General features: G+C 50.4%; 6 protein-coding genes across 6 annotated transcripts; 4 read left to right on the top strand and 2 right to left on the bottom strand.

Moving 5' to 3' along the window:
- Nucleotides 1-996: 996 nt before the first annotated feature.
- On the bottom strand, nt 997-3224 carry CDV56_102889 (transient receptor potential ion channel family protein; the record flags this gene model as incomplete). Its single annotated transcript, XM_026756508.1, has 2 exons — nt 997-2789; nt 2852-3224. 2 exons carry the CDS (start codon nt 3222-3224, stop codon nt 997-999), a joined length of 2166 nt encoding a protein of 721 aa, XP_026610083.1.
- A 3851-nt stretch (nt 3225-7075) lies between these two features.
- On the top strand, nt 7076-9197 carry has1 (ATP-dependent RNA helicase HAS1; the record flags this gene model as incomplete). The annotated part of the gene is made up of 5 exons (XM_026755735.1): nt 7076-7709; nt 7777-7858; nt 7916-8555; nt 8613-8873; nt 8946-9197. 5 exons carry the CDS (start codon nt 7076-7078, stop codon nt 9195-9197), a joined length of 1869 nt encoding a protein of 622 aa, XP_026610082.1.
- A 3111-nt stretch (nt 9198-12308) lies between these two features.
- CDV56_100947 (uncharacterized protein) lies at nt 12309-17286 on the top strand (the record flags this gene model as incomplete). The annotated part of the gene is made up of 3 exons (XM_026754566.1): nt 12309-15593; nt 15658-17073; nt 17131-17286. 3 exons carry the CDS (start codon nt 12309-12311, stop codon nt 17284-17286), a joined length of 4857 nt encoding a protein of 1618 aa, XP_026610081.1.
- Nucleotides 17287-17965: 679 nt separating this feature from the next.
- Nucleotides 17966-18989, top strand: CDV56_100680 (putative metallo-beta-lactamase domain protein; the record flags this gene model as incomplete). Its single annotated transcript, XM_026754299.1, has 3 exons — nt 17966-18081; nt 18160-18751; nt 18801-18989. The coding sequence occupies 3 exons, from the start codon at nt 17966-17968 to the stop codon at nt 18987-18989; spliced, it is 897 nt and encodes a 298-aa protein (XP_026610080.1).
- A 198-nt stretch (nt 18990-19187) lies between these two features.
- On the bottom strand, nt 19188-20084 carry CDV56_100503 (uncharacterized protein; the record flags this gene model as incomplete). Its single annotated transcript, XM_026754122.1, has 1 exon — nt 19188-20084. The coding sequence occupies one exon, from the start codon at nt 20082-20084 to the stop codon at nt 19188-19190; it is 897 nt and encodes a 298-aa protein (XP_026610079.1).
- Nucleotides 20085-20587: 503 nt separating this feature from the next.
- Nucleotides 20588-21656, top strand: CDV56_100171 (putative haloacid dehalogenase-like hydrolase; the record flags this gene model as incomplete). The annotated part of the gene is made up of 5 exons (XM_026753790.1): nt 20588-20715; nt 20841-20873; nt 20932-21141; nt 21216-21378; nt 21447-21656. The coding sequence occupies 5 exons, from the start codon at nt 20588-20590 to the stop codon at nt 21654-21656; spliced, it is 744 nt and encodes a 247-aa protein (XP_026610078.1).
- Between the last annotated feature and the right edge of the window lie 532 nt (nt 21657-22188).

Raw genomic sequence — 22188 nt, 5'->3', positions numbered from 1 at the left:
AAACCGGGCTGGCCGGGAGGAGGCATAGGAGGGAATCCCGCAGCGCCGGGAGGGGGGATCTGGAAATTAGGCGGAAACCCGCCACCAGGCGGGTTTCCGCCTAATTTCCAGATCCCCCCTCCCGGCGCTGCGGGATTCCCTCCTATGCCTCCTCCCGGCCAGCCCGGTTTCAGCCCGAGCCCGGGGCCCGGTGTAACGGGTCCCCCGGCGCCGCCGGGGATGGGCTCCTCGAGTCTGCCGGCGCCTCCTCCGGGACTGGGTGAAAGGCGATGATTGAGTTGAAAGATAGTCATTGTGTGATGTACTCGGGTTTTTTTTTTTTTTGTCGGTAGATCTCCTCTACGAATTTTTCTTTTTGTTCTACTTCAGCGTGGTTTCAACGGGATATTGTACGAATGCATTTAGTGGCAATGATTAATCTTACTGCAATATAACCAAGGCCACGCATCTACACTAAAACCTTGAATTGAGGATCATTCGGGTCTATATCATTTCATGATGACTTCGCACTGATATCCATTTGTGGTGACCACAGACTTATTCTGTATAATAATGATTGCATGCTAGGATACCATGCGCGTCTCACACAGGCTCTAGCATTATGACTCCTGTCCATACTTGGAACCGCGATATGATACACCACCGGACAATGCAGAGCACAAACGACTCTAGGTCCCTAAAATAACTTTGGAAAAGTCCACAAACCCAGGTCCCGGTATCCAAATCCAATGCTTCAGAACGCCAGCTGTAATCGCAAGGGAAAAAGAGAACATCCAGTAAGGATATAGTAAGATCGATAGGGAGGTTGAAAGAAGAATTTTGGATTATATCACAATGAAGCAAAAGAAAAGGAGGAGCAGAAAGGGGGGATGAGTAACAAAAGGGTTGAAGGAAAATATCAAAGCCAGAGGACAGGACGATCAGTCAGTCCGCTCCCGTGCTTACGCCATAACTTCATTTCAAGCAAGGCTCGGAGAAAATACTCATTGGGATCCTCTAATGATCATATCCGGCCCCTCTCTGCCACGGACTGGCATTGTGCTGGGCGCGGTAGGGTACCGGTGATGGTGAACGGCCATAACTAGGCGGTCCCCGTCCATCGCTGGGGAATAGAGGTACCGAGGGATCAACTGGCGAAACTGGGGCCTGGCGGTGCGGCGTTGTATCATGAGATGCTTGGAGATTCTGTCGTCCAATGCTGGCTCCGTTGCCGCTTGAGAAAGAACCATTGTCATCGTCGAAGGGACTCGACTTGTACGATGTGTCCTTGACATCACCACGTGCAGTGGCACCTAGGGCGTCCAGCTCCGTAGTCAACTGGCTCTGCGACTTGATAAAGGAGCCGCGGTCGTCTCTCATGGGCTGGTAACGGGTATCGGGGTTCTTCGATACAATGGCGTAGATGGATGCGATGAGCACCAGAATCAACAGGACCAGCGCGAAAACTGCGTTATAAACGAAGAAGATGACGCCCATGACACCAGTGACAATTTTGGGTTGGTTGAAAACCTCCGAGAAAAACAGTAAAAAGATGGCATTGACGAAGTTGATGGCGGCGATAGTAATGTTGTAGATGTTCGTCTTTTTGTCCATCCAAGGTCGCAGAACGCTGACGGCAATGAGCATAGCGGCCTCGATGATAACGAGGGCGACAGTCTGTACAACAGGAGCGGGTTGACTAAGGCCAATGAACATGCCCTTGATAAGAAGGTGCACCAGGACCGGCACCACGAAGTAGTAGGCAGTCGCACGGTATTGCACATACAAAAATCCCCACTTGTTCAAGCACGTCGGATCAGAGTAGAGGATGTATGCTGGGTTCTTGTGCATGACAACCGACCGCTTGGCCAGAAGAATCACTTTGAAAGCAGCCCAGCCCAGAGCGCCGAGCACTGACAAAAACATAATAACCGCCAGTACCACCTCAGCGGCCGAGTCATGCTGGGTAAATTCCCAGAGACACAGCACGCACATCTGGGGGAAACCAATCAGGGTCAGTCGGAACAAGATGCCTCGCGCCACAACTTTCCAGCCGTTCCGGAAATCAGAGAATTTGTCACTCTTCATCCTTCCATTCTTGGCGAGGATCTCACACCCGGCTTTGAAGAGAGCGACAATGACCATCACCACGAAGACGAAGAAGACAAAGAAAATGAGACCTGTGAGGAATATATTGGTCTGTTCAATGCCTGCCGTGAATCCGACACGGTCAATGCCGCGCACGACGACGGTCGAGGAAGTGGCCGCCTCGCTAGCGGCACTAGATCTTTTCACGAGTTCGTTGACGCCCCTCTTCATCAGACTCGTCGTAGCTTCGATAGAACGTTTTCTGCGTTTCAAGACTTCGACGGAAGTGGTGGACAACTCGGAAAGGATGGTCGAAGGCGTTCCACCGGTCGACCGTTGATACCAAGTACAAAGGGTCTCCAGAAACCCAACGTGGATGATACCCATACTCCATTGGAAATTCTGAGTCCATGCTTCTACGATCGGCGGCATTGCAACGGAGATCATGCCGAACATAGCCTGCGACTGCATGAAGCCGAAAAGGGAGAGAGCATTGGCTGCGACGTGAGCGGCGGTATTTGAGTGACCGAGGCCAGAGGTGATTGCGGAAGCAGCAAGACCCAAACCGGAGATGATGGCTGTAGTCCAACCGACGCCTTTCTGGTACACCGTCTTGCCGTTCGACAGACTAGCTTCAATGCAAGTGATACTCTTGCCAGTGTCTGTAGAATTGATGTAGATACGGACTTTGGCGTCAAGATCAGGAACCGTGTATGCGATGCCTAATAGTACGGTTAACGAGATTACACCCTTTTCAGACAGCAGTCAGTGTAGGCATCCTCACCAGGAATCTGTTTAGCCACATCCTCTGATACGATAATATTGGCGCTGGGGACATCGATGGGACCGGCGTTCATTGGACAAAGACCCGCCAGATTCATTTCACAAGGATCCAGCTCTTTTCTCAACGCTTCATATCCATAGGCAGTGAGAATAAGCTCTGCGGTAACCTTACCGGAGATCGCGGCGACTCCATCAAAGGCGAAGGCTAATGATCGATTGTTGGGCGTGAAAGTGACACTGAAGTATGTTGCTGTGAAATTCGAACTGTCCTGACACAGGTTCAAGGCATTGGACTCGATGAGGTTAGTCGCAGATACAAGCGGCGTCGCGAGAAATGCGACGAACAAACTGATTATTAGCGATATTAACCGCATGGTGGCAGGGGCTTTTCGAGCTGTATTTTCGCGCTCGACAGCGGGGAGGAAGTTCGTCGATAGAGGTGAGAATAGATCGGAGTCAAAAGGGTGGAATGATCACTGTCGAATGGGAGGTGGTACTCCAGAGTACCAGGTGTGGACCGGCCGGATGCGGAAATATGGTGTCGACCAAAGGTTGTATTGTAATGGTGCGGAAGCGAGGGTAACGATCTGTGAAATCTAGATGGAGAGTTGATTCAAGTTTGTTGAAATAAGATTGATTGGGTTGTATTGCGGCTTGTTGTCCACGATGTCATTGAAGGACAGTCCAGACCATAGATCGATGACCAGCGCGAGTCTTCTAGGCAAGGAAAACGAGAGAAAGGATCGTAGGAATCGATACGGCGATGAAGCGATCGATAACGAGTTGCAGGAAAGAGTGACGAATGTCGCAGTGTATATAAACGAGTGTCGAGAGCGATATCCAAGTCTTTGGGTGACGATTAAAGCGAGCGGGACGGCGACACACAGTGTATAGCCTAAGAGGTAAGACAACCAAGGGGACAGTGTTTCCCTGAGAAATGATGACCGTCGTTTTCTCCCCGTCTCTTTCTGTTCCCTCTCAGACGCTCAGATTTGGACCAGGAGTCGAAAAGCGGTAGAGAGAGATGTCAAAAGAAAGAAAGGAAAAAGAACGAGGGTAGTAGAAGAGATGAAAATTGGCACCCTTTCACTCTTGATCTCTCCAGAAACAGAAGAAAACGGGGGGTGAGGGTGGATGGGACGGAAGGTCTGGTCGCAGCAGAGACCACAGGAATGCAGGTGAAACACCCTCGATAGCTGAGTCAGCACGGGGGGTTGCGTTTTGAGGTGGACCAATGGCAGGCGATCACTGCATTCATTAATTTAAGGTACCTGATGGTCACAGAGCGAGGTATCTGAGACTGAGAGGCTATCCGTCTAGTATCAGGCAGCTGTTCCTGGGTCGAGTGGATTTGAAGCAGTTTCAATTCGAGACAGACATTGAAAGGTAGGTAGGTAATAGGTACATTAGAAAGGTTAAGTCTACTCTACAGTGTACACATTGCAGGGAAAGGAACTAGGTTTTGCCTTATGACGATGATTCTTCAGCATGACTACATACCAGGATGATGAATGACCTTGTCAGCCATCGAATTTCTCGCTGATAGATACTGCCGTAATGCTCGGATCATGCTCTGCTATTCGAAGGTACTACGCAAAAGTTCCCTTGGCGGACAAGTGGCCACCACCCACGGCATCCGCCAGAGCAGATCAGACCCCAGCCCGTGCCCCAATGATGCACGCGCGTCTCTCAGGGGTGCCATATTTGCTGGACTTGAGCACCAGATCATTGGCTGTGGTTCTTGGTCGATTTTTATTTTGCGTTTGCGTCGGCGGCAACAGGAACACAATAATCTTGGTTCCTAAAACTCTTCATCTATATGATCCTTTTTTTTGGGAATATTAAACCCCCAAAAAGGACGTACGGAGAAGTATTGTCGTTCATGAAGGCTGGGAATACCCTGAATGGTACCAAGGACCCCAGGGATTGCGAGATTACATCCAAAGGCACCAGTGGATCTGTCCCATTGTTCCGTTGAAAGCGATATGCTCATCGTTACTCGCTTTGGCGATATTCAGTGTCTATCTACGGAGTACTGGATATTGTTCTATCATTGTAGGGATCTGAGCAATCGCCCAGCCACGTCCATAGTCTCTATCATATTTGAGACTGGTTCAAAAGTTTAGGCAAGTGTTGACATGATGTGGACCGTGGCATTCCTCAGTTTTAATGATGATACTGGTCTCTTTCTGTCTGTCCTCTTTTCGACCTTGGATCATTATTTCAAGCGGATGCTATTAATAACTTCCGCCACACAATCAAACTTTAATGCAATCATGCAAACTGTTGTTTAAGCTCAAAGCCTGAGGTTGCATTATATCAGTGATTGATTATGATGATGACAATATTGATGTACTACTAAATGACTGTTAAACACTCAAAGTAGAACACTACTAGATTGTTGATGTCTAGGTACTCAATCATCTCCTTCATATGGATCTGGTTAGCGCCTATGTCTGCGTTCTGCACAGCCTCTAAAAGACTCCTTGGCGCATTTAACAACAGTTTGTGTGCAGATGTTAAGGTAGTCAGTTCTAGAGATAATTTCCAGTCTGGTCTAACAACAATAATCTGGAGGACAATGCACACAATACTACTTCAACTCAAGCATCATGGTGTCCGGTAGTAGTAGCACATTGCCGTCTCTGATCTACATAGAGGCTGGAGGTTGGAGCAGATCCTCCCACTGGAATGCGCGCCATGACGTCCATCCTCACCGATCTTCGCGGCTCGCAGTGGTACTCGTCATGCGATTACAAGTTCACGACAATCAATAATATTAGGACAGAAATCAAGGAATAGTACTCCGTACTGCATACCTCACGGACTCAAGTTTCAAGGACAAAGACATCGCAGGACAAAGGCAAAGGCAGTTTCAGCACAGTGAAACTGAAAGACTTAGACCAGACATCAGGGTCATAGGCAGCAGAAATTACTATTTTTAGCGGATCAATGCTCAATCAACTCCGTGGTAGATATTTACCATAGATAATTCTCTTTATTATGGCTCTCGAAGATCATGCACAGGTCATCTATTCTGCTTGCATCTAGCCGAGTGTCCAGATAATACTCACTGAGATCCGTACATAATGCGTCGCCAAGTCGCCGGCCACAGGTGAAAGCTGAACACTCTTCACCTTGGATCCAAGGCAGCAGAATTAATCAGTTGAACGTATCTTGGCTCTCAAGGTCACATTGCTCCTATTGCACAGCCCCCATTGAAATGACAGTGTTAGCAACAAGAGTTGCCATGTGGTCTTATGCCTTCATTGGGAAGTTTTGATGAGACCTCAGCCATATTAGGAAGTACTGCAGCTTGCACATATCAACAACTCTTCCTGTGATCCTTAGAGTATGTCTTGGTGACACCAGTGGTACCCCTTAGACTGCATGCGATTCTAATTACAGACTGGCCAAATCTCAGCTTCGGAATCAGCACTGTGTCGATACTGAAATTGATAGAGGACCTCTACCTGAGAGAAACCGGTTGAGTTTAGAGGATAGATGTCCACTAACTCGTCTCATATCCATCGTTTGAGCTTGAGTTGAGTCGCTTCAGCGCAGTCCTGGCCCATGAAACTAGTTATAGCAAGGTCAAATGCGCCTGGATCAGCAGAACACAACCTTGAAGCTAAAAGTAGGATCAAAAGCACGACAAAGAGGACAAGGTGTCTCTATGAAGACTTCTGCTCAGTCGCTTAGTCCAGAACACGAGCTCAGATCTTTACTCCGATCAGATCATGAGCTGTCAAACCTCAGCATGCTTTGCTGGGACAAGCGCAATACATCGCTGGATATGTCAATGATTGGTGACTTCATATCTTTAGTTGGATATTGAAAAGGGACTCGTGCAATTTCGGATATAATGTCATCTCAGCATATAAGACTGACCTCATCGAAGACACGACTATCGCATCAGAATAAAGTAGACATAGAACTACTGGACTGAAATCTCATGTAGAACGAACGTGCTCAGGATCTATGGTGAATTGATCACATAAATTGATGCCTTAGTAAAGTGGCATACAAGTCTGCTGACACATCCTACCACAGCTATCAGTGCTATCAGCACGTGATGCGGAGTTTTCTCAGTGGGTCGGTCCCAAGGAAAAAAAAAAGACAAAAACGAGAAGGAATTGACAGTTCATAGCTTAGGCCTTTCTTAACCAGCCCAATTTCGGACTCCAGACACGACTCGTCTCTTGTACAATACGAGGCAGTCGAGATGCCGGGCCCTGTGGATACAGCGAAGTCGATTACGAAAAAGCGCAAGAGAAAGCACGGTGGAAGTGCTCGTGCAACAACTGAGACCGACGATGCGACTACTCAGCCAGCCGTTGAAAATGGAGCTGTGACCGATCCTCCTAAGAAGAAGGAGGATATCAAGAAGGCCAAGAAGGCCGGACAAGAGAAATCCACTAAGAAGCGCAAGGTCAGCCACGCATCTAGCGACGAAGAGAATGAGAGCGAGGAGGAACAGGTCGCTCCTGCTCAAGCCGACGGAGACAGCGACGACAACGAAGAGGATGACGAGGTCCAGTCGGAAGCTGAGAATGGAAACATCGGGGATAAGAAGGATGCTGAGACTGCAGATCTTCCTTCGGTGGACGCTGTTCGTCTCCCAACGGTAGACGGCGAGCCTCAGAAGTTCACAGAGCTGGGTTTATCGGAGAAGACATTGAAGGCCATCAATGATATGGGCTTTGAGACTATGACCGAGATTCAAAGGCGAACGATTCCTCCACTTCTCGCCGGTCGCGATGTTTTGGGTGCCGCAAAGACCGGCTCAGGGAAAACGTTGTCCTTCTTGATTCCTGCTGTCGAGATGCTGAGCGCTTTGCGGTTTAAGCCTAGAAACGGTAAGAATATGCCTTTTTTTAAATATTTGAGAGCGGCTTACTGACAGGTCGTCGTCGTTTCATGCAGGCACTGGTGTCATTGTCGTCTCCCCAACACGTGAGCTTGCCCTTCAGATCTTCGGTGTGGCTAGAGAATTATGTCAATACCAGTAAGTGACCTATCGCACCAACTTTTGTGCTCGGCAGTCACTGACTTGTGGTCGTAGCTCTCAAACATACGGTATAGTCATTGGAGGTGCGAATCGGAGAGCCGAGGCGGAGAAGCTCATGAAGGGTGTCAACCTTCTCATTGCAACCCCCGGGCGTCTGCTGGATCATCTGCAGAACACTCAAGGTTTCATCTTTAAGAACCTGAAGACACTCGTCATTGATGAGGCGGATCGAATTCTGGAAGTCGGTTTCGAAGATGAAATGCGCCAGATTGTCAAGATCCTGCCTTCCGAAGAGAGACAGACGATGCTGTTCTCGGCCACCCAGACTACAAAGGTCGAGGACCTGGCGCGTATCTCCCTTCGGCCCGGTCCTCTCTATATCAACGTCGACCATCGAAAGGAACACAGTACGGTCGAAGGCTTGGAACAAGGCTACGTCATTTGTGAAGCGGACAAGCGTTTCCTGCTTCTCTTCTCTTTCCTGAAGCGCAACCTCAAGAAGAAGATCATTGTCTTCTTCTCAAGTTGCAATTGCGTCAAGTACCACGCGGAACTTCTGAACTACATTGATCTGCCAGTGCTCGAGCTGCATGGCAAGCAGAAGCAGCAGAAGCGTACCAACACCTTCTTCGAATTCTGCAACGCCAAACAGGGTACCCTGATTTGCACTGACGTGGCTGCCAGAGGTTTGGATGTGAGTCACTTCTCCACTAGGGTTTTTCAGTCTGCTTGATGCTAATCATCCTTTCAGATCCCCGCTGTGGACTGGATTATTCAGTTTGACCCTCCAGATGACCCGAGAGACTACATTCACCGTGTCGGTCGTACCGCTCGTGGTTCCAACGCCAAGGGTCGCAGTTTGATGTTTCTGCAGCCGTCCGAAGTCGGATTCTTGAAGCATCTGAAGGAAGCACGCGTGCCCGTGGTCGAGTTCGAATTCCCGGCGCATAAGATCGTCAATGTTCAATCTCAACTCGAGAAGCTCATTGGCCAGAACTACTATCTGAACAAGGTGCGTTTCGCTTGTGAGCCCGTGACGCCAGTTAAGTAGAAGAACAACATGCTGACGTGACTTCCAATCTAGTCCGCCAAAGAAGGTTACCGCTCCTACCTCCAGGCATATGCCTCTCATTCCCTTCGCTCTGTCTTCGACGTACACAAGCTCGATCTCGTCAAGGTTGCCAAGGGCTTCGGCTTCGCCACCCCACCACGCATTGATATCCAGCTGGGAGCTAGTCTGAGTCGCGACAAAAAGCAGCAGCAACAGGGACGGCGCAATTATGGCAGCCAGCCCCACAGCAAAGGATTGAAATTCAAGCGGAAGCATGAAGACTAATAGACTATGGTCTGGTCATAGAGCGTATCTGGGATAGCCTAAAAGCAATCATGTTTGATCCATTGTGAATATCGGCGTCATGTCTCTTAGGAGTGAAGGAGTTTATACAGATTTGTGGATATATAATTTTTGTCTACATACTCGAGTACTCTTATGTTGCAAAAATCTCTTCTAACTATACGTATTCGAAGCACCGAGTCAAACCACTGGCTTGAAATCGTCCGAGTTGACTACTTTAACCCAGCAAGGATCACAAGCATCAGATGATGGTTCTCTTCCTCAAGGTGACCCTGACAGATACTCACGACGCTTCTGGATCCTAACTGTACAGCAGGAACCTTAGAAGCAAGCCAAGATGAAGCATCTGTTCGAACTTCGGGCGCATTCCCGAGTCACACGCAGATTTAAGCAACTATATCTCTATAAATGGCATCAATTGATATCCTTAACGCAAGGTGATTCATGTAAGGTACAGTCTTGCACCCAGGGATTTCCCTTATGCAAGTATGATCGTAGACCCATCCGGCCTTTACTTTTCCTGTTATTGATACTCATCAAAAGTCTAGATAGAGTACAGGGAACCAAGGGTATGCAAGAGGACTGTACCACGGTACTTTTCAGGCACAGGAAGGATATCCTTGCAAACGACTCCAAAGCGATCGGATGATAGGTATGTTTTTTCTGTGATTGGTAACTTCCCACTGTCATAAGACTGAATATTACTTATTCCCTAGACTTTCCTTTCCCTTTTGAACAGTGAAAAGAAGGATGGTGATACCCCGAAGCTGCGAACAAGAACCTGGTGGCTGGTGAACTCGGTCGCGGTGGCTGGGGAAACACCATTGAATCAACCAACCACATCACAGGCATCAGCAACACACGCGAGAAATCACCGCACTGCTGTTGAGTTTTGGCTCGGCGCGGATTTTATCCCCATCACTTCTTCCTTGTCACTCGGGATGAGTAGATATTGGTCTGAATAGCCAAGTGGTGACAGTGAGCGATCGCAACGTCTACCAATCAAACAGAGTGAGCAGCCTTGGGTGTTAAAGGTGGGATGTGATGAGTTGGCAGCCATGGCCCCATCACACCCAATGATGCAGAGAACACGAGGTCGTCCTGGAGATGGCTGATCGGCCTTGCTAGGCGTGGGATTTTCCACCTGGTTCAGGATTCAGCACCAGGGAGAACTAAGGAGATAAGTACTGAGAGTCTGAGACTCAAACTAACCTTCTACTTTTGGTTTGAGTGTTTTTGCCATGAGCCAGTGCCGGTGGTTCCTGGAGAGCGGGTCCTGATCCCGCGCCGACAGTGGATACCTGGAGTTTGTGTTCCTGTTTGTGCAGAGAGTGAGAACGGAGTATCTACTCACCACTCAGTCTGACAATGAACGGCTCAGAAAGAGTTCAGATCGTCCATGGTAAGGTGGTCATTATTGTCTTCTTTGCCTGGTGACCAGATTATTCCTATCAAACTGATGACTCGAGATACTCTGATCGCTGGGTCCTAATTAGGGGTTCGTCTGTCTTCATTTATACTGTACGACCTGTGTAGGATCTTCACATCACGGGCCTTAAGAGGACATGAATGATATTAACCGGCTGCTATGTGCCTCTGTCGATAGGTAACTACCCGAGTCTGTCTTCTGGACGTACTCTGTAATTGATGGCAGATTCAATATTTATTAGTTATAGTGTGTGTGCACCGCAGACTGCGCATATAGCCCTGTATAAAAATGCAATTGAAGAACAGTAACTACAGATATGCAGTGCAAACATGATCTTAAATAATCATCAGGACACATAGACTGAGAGAATCTAACATAAATACTCTGTACTCCGTACAAAGTCCATGGATGGTTTAATGAGACAATAACAATCCCTTAGGCTAAGTTGTGTACTGACTACTGTACAATTGTCCCAGCCACCTTGCAGGGTGATGAGATTGGGCGTCACCCCGTAGCCTTGCCAATTAGGAACTGTAACGGTAGCTCTTCTTTCCTCCTATTACAGTGAGTGCTACTACCCTGACTACCTGGGTACGGAGTATATGTATACCTTGCTTTAATCCAAGGGCAAGGGGACATGGACTCCTCTGAGGAAGGGCTTCGTATATACATTGTAGGACGGGAGAAGGGGCAGAAAATTTGGATCAGAGGTCTCGAGGATTTCCTTCCTTTTCAATAATTGACCTTCAAACTTCAACGAGATTCAAGAGCAACCGTCGCCCGCTTGTTGTATTGCCGCTAGATAACCTGGTTTTCTGATCCTCCGCTAGCTGGCCGGCCATCATCATCCCATCAACACTAGGTGGACTAGCTAGCTGGATAGATCTTACCTTCTCTTGTCTTTTCCAGCCTTCATCTTTTTCCCTTGTCTTCCTGATTTTCTCTCATCCTCCTCGTTTGCTCGCTTGCTGTCTGATTGATCACTGTTATATTGTTTACCTCTTGAATGATCATGATCGCAACTTCAACCTTAGAAACAGCGAGCGTGTGATTTTTTTTCGCCTCCACCACCTTATGCGCCAAATCTGTCTCTTAGATACTGGTCTGACGCTTGGGCTCTCTTATCGGTCAAGCTCTGTTTCCTACTGTACTGTACGCACGTACATACCTCCAGCTGCTGCTACCGTCAAGTGAGGGATCGCGGTAGTCTAGCGGCAGCATTCAAAAGTCGAGTTTAACGTCTGTCGGCTTTGTTGGCTTGACTGTTCCATTTTTTTCGGTTTTCTTGCTGTCTGCTTGATTCCTTTTCGATTTGCTCTGCATTGGTACGCTTGGTCTCCTTTTTCTTCTCTGGTTTGACTGTTTTCTCTGCCTTCGTGGTACCAGACCACTCATCTGCCCTACAACAATTCACTTGCCTGCCTCACTCTTCCCCGACCCCACCACCATAACCGTCCATACTGCATGTCTACAATCTGTAGTGACAAACCATCGACCAGCTCTCTGCATCTCCGTGTCAGACCCCTCGTCATCTAGCTGATTGCCTCCATTGCCTCATCAATCCCCTTTCAAGCTTCCCTTACCCTCAGAAGAATCTCGACAAACAGACACAGACTACTATGATCTCGTGTGGCTGAGGACCTCTCATACTGGTTCCCACCAAGATGGGTGTCGACACCCGCAGACCGATCTTGCCCGCTCCCACTGAATCCATCGTCGATACCCCTGGCGGCAGTGCTACAGGGACTGATTTAGCCACTGACATCTCTCGACGCACAGACAAGACGTCGTACTCCATCCCCGACGACGGGAGCCCCGTAATCATCTCCACCCGGCGGAGACACCGTGACCGGGGCGACGATTCCAAACTGTCTCGCTCTTCGCATCACTCCCAGACCTCCCTTCTTATCGAGTACTTCGAAGGAGGGAAGGGTTCTGGTTCCTTGACCTCGCGGCCAAGCGTCCGGGTTCGAGTGACCCCCTCGTCGGCTCGGAAGGCGAAAGAGCAAAAGGATCATATCCAGATCAGCGAGTCGAGCGGGAACCGAAGGCCGGTTTACTCGCGCCGCATCTCACTCAGCTCCCCTTCGAAGCACAAGTCCCTGATAGAACCAGATGACAACAGTATCTCGTCCTCCAACTCTGCTATCGATGAGAACCACCACTCGTCTCGCCATCCCCCAGTGGAAATCGAATTCGTGAATCGGGACCAGGGCAGTGAGCTGTCCAGCCTTTCGCGGGACAGGTATATCCAGCCAACATCGGATATCTCGTCGATGCCCGCGGATAGCATGCTCGAAGCCTCCTCTGCTGGTCCACGACGAAAACGAAGCTCGAGTCTCAATAGAAAAGACGGTCACGAATCCAAGGACTATCTCAAGACCCCGTCCCGTCAGAGAAGCCGCAGTCTGAGTACGGAGAGGATCGCTCATCGAGTAGCTGAGAAATTGAGCAACGACCCACGCGACCACGCCACCAGCAAGAAAAGCAGAGCCTACCGAGACGACGACATGGCGAGCCCTGAGTCCAGTCTGCTGAGCGCTTCAGCGGTTTCCTCTCACCGCAAATCCGGCGACCAATACTCTTTCCGGTCGGGAACTTCCAAGTCATCTCTCAACAATCCAAAACTGCTTGAGACGGTTGAGGATGCGATCAGAAGATTGATTTTGCCCGAGTTGAAGGAACTCAAAAAGGATCAAAAGGTCATCTCAAACACTTCCAAGTTTGAACGTGATCTCAATGCCTCCTACACCTCCTCTGCCAGCTCCCCGTCTCGGGATGAGCTGGGTCGGCGTCTTTCCAAGCATGCCAGTGCGCCTGATGTGATGAAACCAAAAGTCGTCCTGAACAAGGATAGCAAGGACGAAGGTATCGTACTCTCGGGCGACCCGGTGCCGGCAACGAAGGAGCGCGGCACAAGCCAGGATAGCGAGAAGAAACTCGAACCGACATACGCCGTCTGGGGCAATCGGCCCGAGCTAACCGAACAAGACAAGTTGCGGAGACAGAAAAGCAAAGGATTGCGCGATGCGGAAAAGGCCGCAATTGTAGGGACTGCATTGACCGCGGCCGCTCTGAGACGTCATGAATCGCAGTCCAGCATCGACAAGGATGAAGGCAGAAGAAGTGGCGACACAGACCGCGCAGAGGGCATCAATGAAACGGAGCTCGTTTTCCAGAGACATAATGTGGCGCCCATGCCGTTGCGCAGTGCCGTCGAGACGGAATTGACACGGGACTCTTTGTTGTCTCAACGGACCGCAGAGACCGAAACTCCCCACAAAGAAAGCAGGGTCCAGGACGTGTCTCGCGGGTCGCCCTTGCAAGTTACTTCTCCCACCTCTCGCACTCCCAATCGGACACCCTTGGGCTCGCGGCATGAATTGGCGCTGAAACACAGCAACCTCTCACGCCACAACCTCTCACTGCACAGCACTTCAAATCCTTCTCTTCACGAGCGGGATCACTCGCCCGTCAGCGAGGCTGCAGCTGGGGCTATTGCTGCTGCGGCTGCGGCCAACCTATTGGACGTCCATTCGGACCGTCGAGACTCCGACTTCAACAATGACTCGCGCCGACGCACGCTCAGCCCTATCCAGAGCGTAGCCAGCAATCAGAGTGACTCTCAACCCCAGCAGTATTCCACTCATTATGATCAACATGAATATTCCGAGGGCGAGAGGGAGCTGGAGCCACGACTATCAATTGAATCGCTCTCCTCGGCGCCAAGCACGAGTCTTGCACGGTCAACACGACCAGACGGCCTGACAAGTCATAGTGAGATTCTGAGACATCGGGACGAAGTCGATCATGACTTGGGCTATGAGGAAACGCCGAGGCTAACACCACACAACGAGAGTTGGCACGAAGGCTCGGAAGTAGACGGCCCCAATAACCGACACTCTATGGCAGACACCATTGACAGCGATGGCAAACGTTTGACCAACTATACTGATGAAAGCGAAGTCAGCTATATCAAGAAAATTGACCAGGGACAGCGTGTTGCTCAGGGGATCGGTGCAAATCCTCAATACGTCCAACCCGTTGCTGTTGAATCAGCAGTTGCTTCGCTCCTTGATCCTTCAATTCTGGACACCAAGTCCAATCAGTCAGGCGGGAACCTTTCACAGCAGAATCTGCCGCGCATACAAGACGACCGCAGCCCTAAGCCCTTGGAGCAGAAAGCCCATGGGTCTCGCCAGGGAAGTCCTCTCAAGCAACGCCAAGATGCATCCAGTCCGGATGAGACTTCTTTCCCGAGAAGAATGGGCGCCACGTCTCCTCCCCAGAGTGTGACTCAATCGCTTGAGGATCGAACCGAATCGCCCCAAATATTTGCTGATGAACACCGCAGTGCAGGAAGTCCCATGCCTGAGGGTCGCGACGTGAGCCCAGACTCTGAGTCGGAAATCAATACAAATCCTTCCATCATCCAAGGTCCAATCGGAGGAGTTGCTCAGGATGGCAACTGGACGTATCATCAGACACCGCCCAAGGGTGATCAGTCGCCTTACTACCACGAGAACGCTGACGCAGGTGCTGGTAGTACGGGCCTGGGATTAGAGCCTATGGATCACCATGGTTACAACAAGGATTACTATGCCGCGGACGACTATGGACCTGACGGCTACTTTGACCAACCGTATGCCGGTGGTCACATGTTTGGCTCCCCTTTGGGTGTCAAGGACGAGGGCTATGTATCGGCCGCCAATCCCCTGTCACCAGGTGCCGATACTCCCGAGCCGGTCAGCAAGGGATTTGCTGGAATCGATGCCAATGGCATGGGCCTTTTCGATACTCCTCTGGGGGCCGACGACCCAACGGGGCCTTCGCACCAGAGGAACCTAAGTGGCTATTCACACGGCATTGGTTCTCCTTTGTACGATAGCGCAACCGGGAGAGGGATCGACAGAATTCAGTCAAAGGATATCATTGCCCTTATGGATCATGTGATTATCTCTTTCCACTCCCTTCTGAAGTCACAGATCATTCACTAACTTCTCTCGTAACTAGCTCACTGTTCGCGACGCTCAGCGTAATGCCAGAGATACTGAAATCCTGGTGACTCTCGTCAGAAGTGCAGCGGAGATGCGCAATTCATTCGAGGAAATGAAGAAGTTCATCGCTCAACAGGACGGCATGATTATGGAGGCCAGCGATAAGCAGCATGAACGTACATACAAAGCTATCGGTGGACCGCGCCCACTGCCTGCCAGCAGCTCGAGAAACTTCCGCCAGGCTGCGGATGATAGCGAGGACCTGCGTTCGAAGCGAAAGAGCATATTCAAACGGGCGCTCAAGGGGCTGAGTCTCAAGTCTTCGAATGACTTAACCAAGATCGAGGAGATGCTGGAACAGCTCCTCGAGGAGGTTGAAGCCCTACGCGCAGGTCAAGACGATAGATTCGCCCGCAGTGTCAATCGAACAGCGAGTGTCGATCCGGACGGGTACGAGCCTGAGGGTCTCGCCGGTTCTGGCTCTCCAGGAACCCAGTCAGGATACCTCTCAACATCTTCTCGACCTTTCCAAGAATCTCGTAGCAATGGACAAAGAAGAGAGCTCGAGAACCGCGTCAGCACCGTCCCTGAAGGCGACGAGGACGACGATTATGACGAGCGCGGAGAGTTTCTGAGCCCGAACTTGCCATCCCAGGAGAACGCGAATGGTCATCGTGAGAGGGCTGAATCTGCGCCTCTTTCAACTCCACCTCGAGTGCCGGTGGCTTCGGGCGCTCTCAGCAACGAGACAAGCCCGAAGACGAACGAGAAGGCGCGCAAGCACAAGTCGAGCAGCTCTTCCTTCTTTCCCAAGATCTCCCGTTGGTCAAAAACCACCGCATCTTCCATGGGTGATAATATCCGCAACAGCATCCAACCCGGACGCAAGGAACGCCCTTACTTCGATGCGTCACGTTCCGGATCCGATGTCAACGGGCCCTACAAGACGGGTGACTGGTATGATCCGCAAGGCGATGATCGGCTGCGGTCCAACTACACCCTGAACGACCAGCAGCAGGAGAATCGACCTCCATCGCCTCTCGTCCCATCACAGGTCTCTGAGGCTCCAAAGTACCGCGTTCATCGCGACAGTCTCGATCTGCAGCATCCCCAACCGCGCCAGGGCCCTACCGGGCGTTACCAATCCCAGCTCGAGACGCAGGCGCAGATTTACGGAATGCCAACGACGGGGGCGACCTCGGATCAATGGGGTTCCAATCCTAGCTTGTCTGCCGCTAATCCGAATCAGAACCGGTACAGTGGCGCCAGTCGACTTTCACCGATCTCAGATACAGGCTACTCGCAAACAAGTTCGAGAGCTGGGGGTCCCCCAAGACCGCCCAAGATCAAAGACGAGGGTCCTCTTGTTCCTGAGAGGCCTCCCAAAGTCAAGGACGAGGAGCGATCGTACGCGGAGCGCGTTGCCTCCCAGGTAAGCTCCTTTTGTCTATCACATCAGGAACGAGGATACTAATCATCTTCCCTGCAGAGTTCTGCTATGCGTTCTCCACACGGCACACCCTCTCCGCGCAAACCTACCGGGCCTCGACCACTCAACTCCGGCTCACAATACAGTCCGAACCGCAGGAAGAGGAGTCAGTATCGAGCAAGCCCCGACCAGGTTGACGATGAGCACGACCATTGATTAGTTGTCACGCAACATCAGTCAGACAGAGACTTTCCGTGACGCTTCTAAGACATTACCCAATCTCGGCTAGGGATTGTGATCCTTGCGCTGATCAAATCTAATGACCTTAATGACCTTTGCAATTGAAGCTTTACCTGATGCTCTTTCAAAGTTAACATAACTTGATGATACCAGCGTTCCTGCATATCACATCTGGAGCCTCTTTTTGCCCTAATTGACGCCTTGTTTTTGGTGGAACGGGTGGAGGTTGTAAACATTCATGGCATTACATGTACTTTTCTGTCCTATTTGCCCACAAGTGATTCCCTACTCTCTTCATCTTCCTGCCTATTTTGGTTTCTTAGCAGACCAGTCTTGTCTGTCACTTGCGATGATGCTTGTGATGAATGTACTTCGCAGTCACATGCATAGCCTGAACATAAAAGCATGGTTGAACTCTTCGCACCAGTTACTCTTCCTCTCAAGAGAGCCAGCTCTTGAATCCACGATCCTGACACAATTCTCAAGGACTGTGGCCACCATAAATGCAGTGCGCCATCGAAATGCGGGGTAAGTTATCAAGAACGACATCATCCCCTCACCTGATCTCCTCCGTCTCTCGACCCTCTCAACTTCATCAACGACAGCGACAACAACATTACATATATGATAAGCGACAACCTTCTCGACCGCAAACATGCCTGACTCGCTCGACCTCATTATGTGTTCCACCTGCGGAACACAGTACGATACCACCTCTGAGTCCTCCTGTAAGATCTGCGACGATCCACGCCAATACCTCCCTCCAACAGGGTAAAAATCGCGCCCTCTCCCAGCACTCACCTGCCCCAAGACCAGAAGTAAAGGCACCCACTAACATTCTCAACGAAGCCAATCCTGGACAACCCTCCGCACTCTACAATCAACAAACCAGTACCACAACGACTTCGTTCCAGACCCGGACCACCCGGACTCCCTGATAACCATCCACACAAGCCCCAAAGTCGGCATCGGCCAGCGCGCCTTTCTCTGTCGCACGGCCCACGGCAACGTCCTCTGGGACTGCCTCTCCTACATCGACGAGGACACAATCCGCCGGATCAACGAGCTAGGCGGCCTCGCCGCGATCGTCATCTCGCATCCGCACTTCTACGGCGCGAATGTGCACTGGTCGGAGATATTCAAGTGTCCTGTCTACATGGCGGCGGAGGATAAGGAGTGGGTGATGCGCAGGACCGAGAGGCAGGTTTTCTGGGCGGGGAGGGAGTTACGGATTCCCTTGCCAGGTAAGGCGGATGGGGATGCGGACCTGGTAGCGGTGAAGACGGGGGGTCATTTCCCCGGTAGCTCGGTGCTGTGGTTCAAGCCGTTGAGGAAGCTCCTGGTTGCGGATTCGATCGGCGTAGTGCCGAGTGGTGTGTATCACAAGGATCGGGTGCCGGGTACGGCGTCGTATACGTTCATGTGGTCGTATCCCAATATGGTTTGTGGTTCTTGCTTGGTTGTTAGTATATGTTGAACTGACTGGATAGATTCCCCTGCCGCCTGACGCGGTGCACAATATCTGGAAAGCAATCAAGCACACAGAGTTCGATGATGCTCATGGTGCCTTTGTCAGTTGGGACACCCATGGCGACAGCAAGAAGCGGGTTCTGGAGAGTGCAAAGATCTACGTTCGGGCAATGGGATATCTGGATCATGCCATACACCAAGAACAGTAGACCTGCTGCTCTGTTGTTTTTGAATTGATTCTGGCTAAGTTAGGCTATGCAATTGGGTATTAACCTGAATACTAACCCCGTTTGTGATGAGACTCCAAGTAATGATGAAAACACTAACTCTCCACTACCCCAAACAGGAAAGGCAAAATTAAAAGCAGAACAGAATTGATCCAATAATTTCCTCAATCCAAGTTCCCATCAAACATCCGAAAACGGCCTGACAGAAGTTGTTCCTCGGCCGCTTATATGGTGTGGTGCCGTGGCAAGAGAACTAAACTCCAGCCCATCACTGATGGGAAATTTTCCAGGAAAACTTTCCACCGAGTGGGTTGCTTGCAAAGTCTCCATTTCAAGCAGAGTCTGATTATTCGCAGAGTCGTCGGTCAGTCGAGGCTGCTGTCCATCCGTGGACTCCATCGACATTGGCCCACTGGCGATACTGAAATGTGGCCTGCCAGGCACAAGCTTGACATACTGTGCCGCCGAACCTGCCATAGCCTGCTGCATACTCGAGGAACGCGAATACATTCTGCGCACGGAAGTACTTCTTTTCATCGTCGTGTTGGAGTAAAGCGATTCGCTGCCGGCCACTGGAATCATTGAGTCCACGGCACTTTCCGATTTCGTTTTGGTGAGCTCCGGCTCACGTTCCACGAGCGCCTGAGACATGCGGACTGCAGGCTCAATACTGGAGGAGACTTGCATCAGCAGACTGTTCTGCTGAGATGATGTCCTCTCGGTAGACTGTACTTCCGCCACATTTGTCGGTCTGCCGGACTGCTGAATTGAATTCGAATTCGTATTCGTCGCGATGGAGGTTAAGGGAAGGTCGTTGGAGAAGAAGTTCCCGAGAATCGGTACATAGTAGCTTTCCGGAATGGATGATAGGAAGATCTGTACGATTTGCTGCTCTCTGCGATGAATGGCTCCCCGAACCGGATTCTGTGGTTCTTGTTCATCTATGCGAAAGACCAGCGCCGCAGCATGCAGTATCTTCAGGGTGAACAGTGCTCCTACTAGCTTGAGAGCTTGTGCCAGACTGATTGCGATAGGTGCATGTCTCTGAGACAGGTCCTTGGATCTTGGAGTCGTCATGGATGCGGTCCCTGAGATGAAGCGGTATTATCTATGCTGGGTCAGGATAGGTCACAAAAATAAATACAGAGCAGGAGGACCATAAAAGGATTGAGCTGCTATCCATTATACAAAGAAGTAAGAGATTCAGTCTCAGGGAATTCGGCAAAAGTAACACGCTGTACTCGGGGGAAGGAGCAACCAGCAATGGCATTTTCAGCATATGGGATAGTGTCCGGAGAAGATCAATAATAAAGGTCGACTTGTAAAATATCACCTTGGCCTTAACGGCGTCTCCTAGAACTCAAGCATCATGGACGTCAATCTACAACTCCAGGTGCTCGTCTGGGAAGCCCCGCTAGTCCTGTGTACTACAGTGCACTACCTATTCCCTCTTATCTCCTCCATAACGTCACTTGATTCGATCCTCACCACCCTAAATCTCACCACGCCCAAAGCAACAGCCATTCCATTCCATGCTTGCATCTCGTACTTTCAGCCGATCCTCGTCTTCATTCGTCTCAATGGCACCCTCACTTGAAAACTATGCTCTCCGACAACGACGCTTCGCCCCCCTCAATCCAGCCCTCGCGGAATCTTCTGAAGCGCCTCGGTTGAAAGGGATTGTGTTTGACGTTGATGGGACACTATGGTGAGACTTCTACTACGAAGGCAGGATCAATCTGAAATATCTTTCTTTGTTGTGATCCAAGAGCTATGCTTCATTCTCGTTTGAGTTTCCAATAGAATACTCATAGTCTGAACTAACCGCAACAGCCTACCACAGAATCATATGTTTACCGAGATGCGGTAAGGACTCATCACACAATACCCTACTCAAAAGATATGACTGTCTAACAGCTCCTAGTAAAGCTCTGGGGATCGACAAGAAAGTCGACATTCTTCACCATATCCGAGATCTTCCCACCGCTGCCGAGCGCACCGCGGCAGCCGAAAAGATCAAAGCCGTCGAGCGAGAGGCGATGCGGCATCAGCAGCCTCAACCAGGTCTGGTGGACCTGATGGACTACCTCCAGTCTCGGGGGTTGCATAGGGCCCTTTGTACACGCAACTTCGAGTGCGTCGAAGCCTTTGCCACTGCTATTCTGATGACTCATGAAGCGGAGTTGCTGACTCCGCTATGCATGATAGGGCGCCGGTGATGCATCTCTTGCAGAATCACCTTCCTGCTCACGTTTTTCTGCCCATTATCACGCGGGAAACACCCGGTCTACTTCCCAAGCCTGATCCGGCTGGGATTTTACATATTGCCCGGCAATGGGGCCTCGACAACCGCGCTGAGAATTTGATCATGGTAAGTCGGCATCATCTTGATCCGCTTATATCCAGAACCTAATTACGTCTTCCTTGGTAATGTCGCAGGTCGGTGACAGCATTGATGATATGACTGCCGGTCATACGGCAGGCGCAGCGACTGTCTTGCTTGTCAACGAGCACAACTCTCATCTCAAAGACCATGCTCATACGGACCTCTGCATCGACCGTTTAGATGAGCTGATTGGCATACTAGAAAACGGTTTCGTTGGTCACCAGGGCGGGGATAAGACGCCCACAAGTGACAGGGAGGGATAGAGGAGACCAAAAAAAGGCCGACAACCAACACATGTTCGTGGTCTTGTATAAAGCGTCCGGACCTGGTGTATAGTACATATGCCGAGAGTATATACGGTCCAGAAATTGGACTGGAAAGGCGCATTCTTAAAGCTCTTATGGGTATAGATTCACGAAAACATGGTCATGGTGTCCAGATTTATGCATGGCTCCTCGGATTGGCCCGACTGTACATTATGGCAGATAATGCTATCATAAACAAAGCCTTCAAGTCAAGTCTTGGATAAGAGGTGGTGAAACCATCAACACCATCGCCCTTGAAACTCCAATAATAGCCGCATGCAGTATAGAAGAACATCTGCAAGGTCGAGTCACCCACAGACTTTGGCAAGCTAACCAGGCCCCTGCAGTCTCATTGGTATCATTACACTGTTCACTTCATCATAGTCTATATCTGTCCCAGTTCTTTTTCGCGGCACTCGGCATCGGACGATAGGCATCTCCGTTGGAACCTCCGCTGGCACCACCTCGTTTGTTCCCACCTCCACCCCCA

This window comes from Aspergillus thermomutatus, assembly GCF_002237265.1.
Source record: "Aspergillus thermomutatus strain HMR AF 39 chromosome Unknown NODE_362, whole genome shotgun sequence".
In the NCBI taxonomy this organism is placed as follows: Eukaryota; Fungi; Ascomycota; class Eurotiomycetes; order Eurotiales; family Aspergillaceae; genus Aspergillus; species Aspergillus thermomutatus.
This window is presented reverse-complemented; position numbering and strand designations above follow the sequence as displayed.